Source organism: Populus euphratica, unplaced genomic scaffold, assembly GCF_000495115.2.
Source record: "Populus euphratica unplaced genomic scaffold, PopEup_1.0 scaffold304.1, whole genome shotgun sequence".
Classification (NCBI taxonomy): Eukaryota; Viridiplantae; Streptophyta; class Magnoliopsida; order Malpighiales; family Salicaceae; genus Populus; species Populus euphratica.
In genome coordinates, this window is record NW_011500190.1 from 151,516 (window position 1) to 163,064 (window position 11,549).

At 28.3% G+C, this 11,549-nt stretch overlaps 1 protein-coding gene across 2 annotated transcripts; it reads left to right on the plus strand.

Annotated features, from left to right (window-relative positions):
* The first annotated feature begins 706 nt into the window (after positions 1-706).
* On the plus strand, positions 707-9,347 carry LOC105111690 (agamous-like MADS-box protein AGL12). Of its 2 annotated transcripts, XM_011007131.1 has the most exons (7): positions 709-1,071; positions 1,364-1,451; positions 6,453-6,514; positions 6,822-6,921; positions 7,009-7,050; positions 8,958-8,999; positions 9,081-9,347. In XM_011007131.1, the coding sequence occupies exons 1-7, from the start codon at positions 890-892 to the stop codon at positions 9,171-9,173; spliced, it is 609 nt and encodes a 202-aa protein (XP_011005433.1). In that variant the 5' UTR covers positions 709-889; the 3' UTR covers positions 9,174-9,347. The 2 variants fall into 2 exon arrangements, with proteins under 2 accessions (XP_011005434.1, XP_011005433.1); XM_011007132.1 differs by lacking the exon at positions 8,958-8,999 and having other exon boundaries at positions 707-1,071.
* Positions 9,348-11,549: the final 2,202 nt, after the last annotated feature.

Below are 11,549 nucleotides of genomic sequence, written 5' to 3' on the forward strand. Positions count from 1 at the left end.
TGCTAGCTAGGGTTTTGTTTAATGTTCTGCGGGAGTGTAGGGTGCTAGGGTTTTGTTTAATGTTCTGGCTCTATAAAGAGGGAGTGTACTGTTTCTGAAGATCGGAAAGGCCTTGAAAGCAGAGAAGGTGTATCTTTGTTACAAAGACAAAAGGTGAAAGGAAAGAAAAAGCCAGGAGACAAGGAAAAGTGGTGGGGGAAATGGAAAGCAACCAGCAACATGGGCACCAAGTCTTGTGGAGTTAAAAACAATGGGTTGCATGTGAAATGTGAAAGCTTTTATCTGCTTGGCCACGCCTCTTGTGCACCAAGTCTCGTGGAGTTGAAAACAAATTATGAGGGTGTTGGGAATGCATTATGGTTCATGCTGTCAGCCAGTCATCCTGATCTAAAAGCATCTTTAACTTGATAGATAAGATTTCGAAATGATTTTATAATAATTCCTTTAATATGAAAGTTTTTTGAACTTTAAATTAGTAAATCTACTATTATTTAAATTCATTAATATTATGATAGAATCATTTTAATTTAAAAATTTTAATTAATAATATTTTTTTTATCTTTTAAAAATTAATTTTGATATTAAAATTTTAAAACAATTCAAAATTTAATTTTTTTTAGAAACATGATTGGACTACACTCTAAAACACCTGAATACATATCAAAGTGAAGAATAAAGGCAGCTGCACGACATGGATTCCCATTCTCTTTTGAGAATATATAAGTTTTGAAGCGGCCATACCAGAGAAGCAATTGTAGGACGACAATTCCTTGAGAGAAGGGAGGATTGCAGCAACCTTAAGCTAGTCCAAACTAGTGTAAGGTTGTCTGTTGGGAAGCTTTCAAAAAACTTCCAATAATTAATAAAAAATCAGAAAAGAAGATCAAGAATGGCTCGCGGAAAGGTTCAGATGAAACGTATTGAGAACTCTGTACACAGGCAGGTTACCTTCTGCAAGCGCCGATCGGGTCTCCTTAAGAAGGCTAAGGAGCTCTCTGTGCTGTGTGATGCTGAAATTGGAGTTTTCATTTTTTCGGCCCATGGAAAGCTCTATGAACTAGCCACCAAAGGGTATCTCTCTTCCTCTCTCCCCTCCCTCTCCTTTTCCATTTACATAAACAATATTGCATGCATATACATGTGTGATCACACTCGTATATTTGCTTGCACGAACGAAAAACACGTGTTGATTTATGCATCCAAGTAACCTTACATGAAATTTTGGACATTTTCCCTCATGAGTGACGCGTTATATATGATATAATCTACTCTTCAGAAGCTTTTCTTAAAGTTTTTACACATCTCTAGAGATTAATGTCCTTTAGTTAGGAAAATAAACTTTTTCTCTTCTTTATTGTTTAAGAACCATGCAAGGGCTTATTGAGAGGTACATGAAGTCCAGCCAACGGACCCAACCTGAACCAGCTGCCATTGAGACCCAGCCTGATATGGTATGTAATCTAATTAACTCTCTCTCTCTCTCTCTCTCTCTCTTTTTCTTTTTTTTTTTTTACAGCTAAATAACCATATTGAATGCATGCAAAATTAAGTAGATAACTAATAGACAAACATAATCTTCGTATCCTTATTCAAAAGCTTCCACAGCATCAGATGCTTGTTCTAATGGTCGTCAAAGCATACTTACAGAAATATACCCTTGTAATTTATGTGCAATGTTGGTGATGAAGATATTCCCATTCTCATCGTAGCTTGACGACCAAACATCCTGATTTACACTTTTGAACCTCTTTTTTGATGAGTTAATTAGCTTAAGCTAGTGTCGTCGAGATCTAGCTTGAGTTGAGTTACTTAGATACATGTCTCGGTTTTGATTCCTGACTTTATTAGAATAGATGAAAATAAATCCATGCTCAGACTTTATGGAAAACTCTAAACCAGATTAGTGAGTGGAAGGGGTTGTATGCATGGCAAAGAATAGTTGAGCCAAGTTGTCTAAATAGAGACCTCTATTATGAACTATACAAGTTTGGGATGATGTAGGGGTGATGATCACTGGACTCAATAGATAGTATATCAACTAGTTGGATCATGGTTTTAAATATCATTCATAATAGTTAGTCATTTAATGAATTTGGAGAACCCTAATATCATTATTTGGTGTTATGGTGTTTATAATAGTGATTCAAAGCAATAATGGTTACAATGCCCCACCATTATTGATGTCGTAGTCATTTTTTTTTTTTTGTTATAGTAATCAAAGAACTAATATTAGGATTTCAGGTCATCATGGAGATGGCAAACTAGAAAACAACAAAAAAAATTGTCTTGATTCCATTGAAATTAAAAAGAATAAAGCAAAATAGATAAGAATGTTCTAAACAAATCACTTCTACTTGTGGATCTATTTTAAAATTCTCTCTAGACCTCTAAAAAGATTCAAACTTATATATATAAAGTTAGCTTTAAAAGTCATTAATCAAAGAGCAAGATGGTGGAAAATTATTTCAAATAATGAATCTTAATCTAGTAATTGATTGTTAAATACCATCTTATTTCTAACTAGCCAAATACCTCTAAATATTCCATAATGTAGAAAAGAATTGCTCAACTTTGAAGTTTTCCTTTCATAATATCACTCCACTGGGTTAACATTTAATTAGTATTTTCTAACATATATCATTGAATACCTAATTAGTTCAAAAATCTGTTCCGTAAAATTCATAGATATGTATGCAATGTAGAAAAAGATGATTAACCAAATTTATATTAACAATAAAAAAATAACAAATTGCACTCTTATAGAAAATTAAATTTCTATTTGCAAGAAATCCTTTTATGCATAGTTTGTTTTGAAACAAAATCCAGAGAAAAATATCAACTTTTTATGAGCAATACCCTTCCACATGATTGTACTACCTAATTTCAATTAACAAAAATCATTTGACTTATTCTTCCAAACTTTCATGTCAAAATTATAAGGCAATAGAACAACCTCCTTCAACAATCATTTGACTTATTCTTCCATTATAAGGCAATAGAACAACCTCCTTCAAAGCTAAATGAGGACCTTTATAAGAAACTACCATTACAGGTGTTTTTAAAAGAAGAAACAAAGGATATACATGCTAATTAGGAAACATAACAACAATGATAAATATTTAGTTAAATCTTTAAGTTTCTTACATGCCCCCACATGGTATTGCAAATAATTACAACTATTTTATTGGGTTTTGAAGGGGGCTAGTTCCTCCGAAGGTTGAAGTCTTCTTTTGGATGGCCGTTCTTGGCAAAATTAACACAACGAGAATTTTGGTTAAAAGAGTCATTCTTGATTAGAGCCAATTGTCTGTTATGTATTCTTTGTAAGGAAACCATAGATCATGTTCTTCTACACTACTATAAACATTGGAGGGTCTGGTCTAGATTTGCATATTGGTAGGGGGTGTACTAGTGTTGTCTAAGAGACATGTCATCTCTTTTTAATTAATGGGTTGATTTGGTTTATGAAAAGTTTCAAATGAAGATATGGATCATGATATTGTTTGATATTTCATGGTCTTTATAGATTTTATGAATGCAATATCAGTATAACTGATTAAACTACATTTTTTTTTATTAATCTTAACAAGATTATGTGTTTAGTCAAAAAACATCCATTTAGATTTTCATTATTATACAATAGATTTATTAACTTCAGTTAAAGGACTGGTTTGTTAGACAAATGTCAAGAGTAATAGATCCTATTTGTATTGGATCCTTCCTAATAATGACTTTTTAAAATGAAATGTTGATGACTCTTCTCAAGTTAGATAGGGGCCTACAAGTATTAGATAGGTATTAAGAGATCATTTTGGAGTTGTAAGAGTTGTCTTCTCTTATTCAATAGGTAATAAAAACTGTAATGAAGCTAAATTAATTATGGTTGTAAAAGCTATATAATTGTCTTCTTCAATGAATGATTTTATTGGAAAAAAATTTCCAATAAAAATAGAATTGGCTTTCATGATAAATTGAATGAATAAACCTTATTCTAGACCTTGAAAATTCCATGATCTATTCATTCAAGCTTCTCAGTTTTCTTTTATTTTGGGTAATGTTTCTTTTTATCATACCCTTCAATAAGCAAACTTTCAACAAGCAAACTTCATGGCAAATTTCCTTGTAAATAAAGAGTAAATAAAATGAAGGAGTTTATGGCGTAGATTTGAGATTATGAAAGGTTTAATCATTTAGAATATTATAGTGGATGGTAGGATCTTACTTGCGACTTTCTTGTTTGATCAAATGATTATGGTTGCTTCTCCACCTAAAAATATGTTCATCATATTATGACTTGTTTTGGTCATTCTACTCTGACCTCCATTCTCTTGATCCTTGGCTTCTGCAAATTTATAAAATAAATACTAGAATTTTTAAGTCTTTAAAACTGTTGGGTTGATGATAGGAGAAGGAAATGGTATGTAGGAGCCCATGGTGGCTACTCTTATTGCTTGCGATTAAATGGAGTGGTAAGGGTGTTGGGCCACTAACAATCATGTTGTTGATGTTGTAGTGGTAATGGAAGAAGTTGAAGTCACGACAACAAAGTAAAAGAAAAAAAATGATAATAATAGATAAAATACTAAGGAAATTAAGGCCGATTTTTTTTTGTCAGCTTTGGACCCAATTTAAGTTTTTTTTTTTTGTCAGCTTTGGACCCAATTTATAAGGAGTGGAAGAATGATATTAAATCTTGGATCTTAATTGAACTTGGAAGGATTCCAACTGTTAGCTAAAAGTGGTCATTATAGCTTGAGAAAATTATTGTAGAAAAAGGCTGGTTAGGTTGACCATTTTTGGATGGTGTCGCAATTATTGTAGTGTTGTCAATTGGCTAAAACAAATAGTACTATGGTATAGTCAGATGTCAGACCATTATTTGTGTGCAAGTTTTGTTCAATTTATTTAAAGAAATAAAGCATTAACACCCGGGAAAGAGGCCACTCGAGTAGCTTTTCCTAACTTAACTAAAAAAGATGATGAATAGTCACTAGATGATGTATCATTTGGTCCTTTTTTTCACTGTTTAAAACGGTATCGTTTGGCTCCTAGGGTTTTAATTTAGAAATTTAGCCAGAGTTCAATTTGGTCCTCTATCTTTTAATTTTTTTCAATTACACCCCTAATTGACTCTGAACTTTCAATTTTATGCAATATTGCCATTATCGAACTTCAATGTCAGACTCGAATTTAGCGCCATTTTTATTATGGTCCTTGTTCATTGATTTATGTAATTTGACCCTTAATTTTTTTAATTTCACCCCTAATTTTAATCAATTAAATCCCCATAAATCAATGACTTTTGCAAAATGATCATTGACTATAAATTTATACAATTTAGTTCTTAATTGACTTGAAAACTTTAATTTTCTTATGAGTTTACCCTTTATTTGAGTCAATTGACTTGGTAAAAATTAAATTTGATCTTCTAATATTTCAATATTCTTAATTAGGCTTCCATTGGGCTTCAATCTTAATTTTTTACCAATTAAGCCCCTAATAAAATTTATTTGATCAATTTAAAGTATAATTAAGTCCTTGCACCTATTAAATCCTTTTAATTGGACCCAAATTATTTCTTAAATATAATTAAGTATTAATTTGGCTTATGATTAAATTAAATTAATTTATTAAAAATTTAATTATGTCTTTAGGTTTAATTTTTATGCATGTTCATCCAATAATGATTTAATTTAACCTTGAATCTATATTTTCTCTCCTGTTTTAGATAAAAGAGGGGTATAATTAGGCTCTTAATTCCATCCAAAATTGCGGCTTGATTTTTTTTTTTCATTTGACATCGTCCTAGCTTGCTATTGTCAAAATTCCAATCTTCTTGCTATTATTATTTTATTGTTTTATTTTTATTTTGGAAAAAAAATGAGTGAATTTAAGGAATCACCTATAAATGGGTTATGACATTGATAGCAAAAATTCTCTTTTATATCCAAAATATTCTTAATATTTTTAAATATTTTTTTTAAGAGCATTTTTAGAAAACAAAAAAAGGTTTTTCTAATATTTTCAAATTTTTTGTTGAAGCAGTAATTAGAGTAGAAAATTGCACATCCATATTTAATGATTCATACTTAACTATTCTTATATTAACTTTAGAATTAATTATGATTAACTTTTATGAGATTAAATCAAAGTGGCATTGGCATAAGGACAATTTTATTATTTTCTATAACATTTTTGGAGTTTGTCTTTTCTAATTTCTTTTCTTGTTAATCTTTTAGTTGTTGTTTTAATTTTCATTAAATAATCAAAAACCAATCTCCATGTTAATTATATGTTTTTCCATCTTTGAACGCTTGATAAGTTATAAAAATTCTATGATTTGACTTCTTTCTTATAAAATGTAGTCATGATATTTAAAATTGAGTGGATGTATGTGTTTTATCTATTTTTGTAAATATGTTTTCATTAATGAGAAAATAATCTATGATAAGGATGTGAAGGAGGAGATCAACATGTTGAAGCAAGAGATTGAAATATTGCAAAAAGGACTGAGGTTTGTATAAATTATATTTATAATTGTGCCTGTCTAATGGATGATTGAAATGACTTGTACTTAACATGAATTAGCTACATTGAAAGCATATATAATCACGTGTTCGATTTTGTGGTGAAAATACTTTTAAAAATGATTTTCAATTTCATATATATATATATATATGTAAACATCTAAAAAGGTATTAATTTATATCTTTTTTCCTTTCAAGCTACAACCTATGAAATCTTATTTTAAAAAATAAAAAAAGCATGTAAAAAGAATATTTGTATCAAAGAGATATAACATTTTGAAATTTGGATTACAGGTACATGTTTGGAGGGGATGCTGCTGAAATGACCTTAGATGAATTGATTAAAGTTGAAAAACATCTTGAAATTTGGATTTATCAAATTCGTTCAACCAAGGTATAAATACTTCTAAGCCAAATTTATTATTCTTTGAGCTTTTAATAATTATATTTTTCATAAGTGTAATTAATTAATGGCACACAGATGGACATCATGTTTCAAGAGATTCAACAGCTGAGGAACAAGGTTAGTACTCAATCATCCATTTTCTAATTAACTATAGGTATATATTAACATATCAGCATGATATGGTAGTAAAGAAAAGGAAAACAAGGCATGCACTAAGGGATTCATTCTCAAAAAAATGTATAAAAAAATCTTTTATAATTTCTATACGAGGATATATAGCTACTTTCCAAAATTACTTTTTTGCTATATATTCGATTTCATTTTGTCAATTTATTTACATATAAAATGTGTTTGCATGTAAGAGTAGTGGGAAAATGGATTTAAAACCTTTTTTAATGGAAAAAAGAAGAATTGGAGCATTTTTCATTAATTTTTATTTTTGTATTTTATAAATATATAAATGTTTGTCACTTATATGTTTACTTTTTCAATTATACTTGTTAGTCTTTAATATTAGAAAATTGTAAAAAAAAACCCCACAAATTAGGGACATAATAACAGGATCTACTGGGAATTTCACTACAAATTACTAATTATTATGTACGATTAAATATGCAGGAGATATATTGAGATCATAACCTCTAAAAATGAGGTCAAATACCTCTGTATGGTTGTGTGAAGAAAAATATTGATCATTTTTCCCAATATTGATATGGATATCCTATCTTTGATCGAACTAAAATTATAAATTTCATCTTCGCACACAAAATAAAGCATTAATATAGCCCTAGTTATTAAAACATTTAGGCAAAACTCTTATATTTACACCTGTGAAAAATACTCATTTCTACCTCAATTCATGAGAAGAAATAATAAATGATAATTAGGAATTTAGAGATTTGTTTATTTGTATTTATAGTTTTGATAAACCATTATAATTATAAGATTTGTGAAGACACTATGCTAGTTTTTTAGAAGATTTCCTACATCAATATTTTATTGATATTGACTAAATCATTACAAAAAATACTTGCTAGATTCAAATCCAATTATTTAATGACTACTGGTATTTATTTACGGGTGTCAACATTATAGCCACTATAAAAAAAGTGATTAAAGTCCAAAACTATGACAAATAAAGAAAATCAAAAACACATTACATATGCAATTAACATTAAAGAAATAGATAAATAACCAAGTAAGATAAATGTAAAAAATCCTAGCAGTTGGTGGCAATTTATGTTGCTTGAACAATAAAAATACCTAAAAACTTAGCATTGAATTAGATTTTGATTTTAAAAAGGCTTGATTGCAAATCTTATAAATAATTTTAATTATGAGCTCCAAAAAGGCTTTTTATTAAGAGCATGTATAAAGGTTAGTTGTCTATTTAGCCTTTTATTTTTAGAGCTACTGCCTATCTATTTTACTTCACTTTCAAGGACCGATTATCTATATTATTTCATAATATTCATTTAAAAATATTTATTTTTTAGTCTTCATCTTGAAGAAAATGTTTTTGCCCCTTATTTAGACAAGATATTTTAATTCAAATATTTACTCGCTAAAATCATCCAATAATCTCAATGGAGTTTAAATATATTATACAAAGTGAATTTGTGGCTCTTCATCAATCTCATTATCATGTCTTCACTCTTTTTAATAAGGATTTACCTAAATTGTTTTTTTTTGGACATCGATTAAGATTTAAGAGAGACTAGTAGAGTAATGGCTACCCTTACTAAAAATATTTATTAGGACCCATCAAATCCATAACGATCGATTTTATTAATAGCAATTTAATAAATATTACCAATGATTTTTTAGCTTAATTAAATGAAAAGAGAACAAGATTATTCTTATTGGTCATAAGTTTAATTTCAATTCTTTCCTCTCTCATATTCCAATATGGATTCAACATATAATTGTACTAAACCACTTTAGTTTTTTTTTTCTTATGACACATTTATTAATTTTCACATTCTTTTTTCCTGAGATAATTATATGTGAATTTAATTTTATAGGAAGGAATATTGAAGGCTACAAATCAATATCTTCAAGATAAGGTTAATGAAAGATTATTAATTTTTTTATCATGTTTTTTTGTTTGAACTATTTGATCTAATAATAAAGAGTTTGTTTTACAGGTAGAGGAGAACATTATGAGTGCTAACTTTGCACCAATAACCACTACTATTCCGTATCCATTAACTATAGAAAATGAAATATTTCAATTTTAAGAATAGATCATGTGTTATGTTTAGATTATAAGCGATGATTAGTTACATAATCTTATGTGCTGTATAAGTAACAAACTTACATATTTGTTATCAATTGTATGGTGAGTACTTGCTTATCAATAAACAATGTTTTTGTTTGACTACCAGATTAACATAATAATATGGTTTTTTATTGATTGTTGTGTTTGCATTTTACTTTCTCTTTCTTATTATAAATTTATCAAGTACAATTTATTCTCTACATATAATATATAATTATGTTAGAACTACTACACAAATAATGATATATTTTAATATTATTAATCATATATATTTTAATATTATTAATTAATATGTTGTAGATTCTAACATTCTTTTAAGCTATTTACTATCCAAAAAGAATCAAATAGATGACTCAATTTTCTATATTTCGTATATTTCTCCTTTACCACAGGCTTCTTTGACAAGGTTACTCTAATAAAAGAATTTAGGAGTGTTTAAGAGTGTAGTAAAGTTTGCAGTTCAAAGAAAATTATTTTTGGTATTAGTATATTAAAATAATTTAAAAATTAAAAATATTATTTAAAAAAAATTAATTTTTAAAAAAAAATATAATTTCAACCACTTTTCAAACTTCAAAATGAAGTAGTGACACTCTTGTTCTCTCTTTTATGTGATGTCTTAGTCATGGATCCATGACACATGTTTAAAAATCTTGTTATGACAGCTTCTCCATCTTCTTCTATATTTACTTGAATCATAGCTACCATTATATTTATTTATTTTTTATTGTAATCCTTCATGCTCTTAGAACCTTGATAAGGCTTTGAAACTTATGATATAGGTCATTATAGTAATGACCAAGGAAAATTTATTTTTCCTTGTAACAACCTTTATTTCTTTATAAGTCTCAATAGACCCTTTTATTATTTCTTCTCCTATTTAACACAAGGTAATGCTACCAAATAATTTCATAATTAATAAACTCCATTACATCTAACTTAACCTTTTTATCCTCAAAATAGTTAAAGCAATCAAAGATCAACTATACTTTCTAGGAAATTCAAAGTTGAGCTAATATTTTGGTATATTTTAATCATGGAGTCTATATTAGAAGAAGGATGATAAGGTTGCCCAAAAGAGTAACTTTACAACACCAAAAGGTAAGAAAGATGTCTACACTAATATTAGATGTAACTTTGCTCACCAATCACCTCGTATCATGATATAAAATGTTTTTAATGTTTGAGAAATCAAAAAATAGCTTCTCAATATATATATATATATATATATATAAAGAATTATTATGCATGATAACAAGGAAGTGAAAACTTAAAGTGATATTTAGGATGATCAAATGTCACCATTTGAAGGATGCTAGTAATGATTATGTAGAGTATTAAGTTAAGGGTGAGATGTTTTTTGTTAGGAATGCATTGAGTGCTCAAATAAAGAAGGATGAGTTAGAGAAGCAAAAGAAAAGGAATTTTCTTGTTTCAAAACGCCATATGCCATATAAGTTGTGTTATATCTTGATTTTTTATCCTCATTTTCAAAATATTTTTCTAAAATCCAAAGATAGCAAAAAATCAAAAAACATGTTTTCGATACATTTTGACCATTTGCACACCATATTTATAATTTTAAATTATTTTTCTCTTATTGACATCTTTTAAAAAAAATCAAATTCAAAGATATACGTTTTTGATACATTAAGTCCATTATGTATTTCTTAATTACTTTTTTCATTGAGTTAATGTTAATGTTCTTTTTTAAAGAAACAAAGAAAATACAAAGAAAATAAGAAAATCAAAAATCAAAATAGAGAGCAAAATAGACAAAGGGTTAAAGTGCAAAAAAAAAAAGACAAAAGAAAGATGACAAAGTTTATAAGTGATTAGTACTTAAAAGTGCATTTTTATCAAGGCTTTATATCATCATTTTGCGCTTGAAGTATCAATAACTCCTTAACTAAAGCATGTTTTATAATAACATATCTAATAACATAAGATACCTTTAATTTGTAGTAAATGTTTTAAATACAGGCCTATCACATAAATAAATGATTGATTGATGAGTTTAAAAACTGAAATTGAAAGGACAAAGAGATGACTAAACTTACAAAAGAGATGTTGGTGCAGTCCAAACCGGAACACTATTTGGTAATTGGGTCATATATGGAGCTATAGATCTTGGATTTAGATCTATTTTATATGGATAGGAAGGTAAAACATAGGACTACAACTTTCATATGGAGCCCAAGATTTGAAAAGGCCATTTTCAAGTCCAAATTATAGCAACAACAAAGAAGTCCAAATCTATCCTTCAACCCGTATATTGTTTAGTGTTTGGATCATATCTGGAGTTGTAGAAGTCCAAATAACCTTCATTTTTTTT

What these genes read in the sequence shown, in the direction of transcription:
- LOC105111690 (XM_011007131.1), top strand. Translation starts at nt 890, where the DNA reads ATGGCTCGCGGAAAGGTTCAGATGAAACGTATTGAGAACTCTGTACAC. An exon ending in TATGAACTAGCCACCAAAGG is followed by an intron (nt 1,072 to 1,363) that starts GTATCTCTCTTC and finishes TTATTGTTTAAG; the next exon opens with AACCATGCAAGGGCTTATTG. An exon ending in TTGAGACCCAGCCTGATATG is followed by an intron (nt 1,452 to 6,452) that starts GTATGTAATCTA and finishes ATCTATGATAAG; the next exon opens with GATGTGAAGGAGGAGATCAA.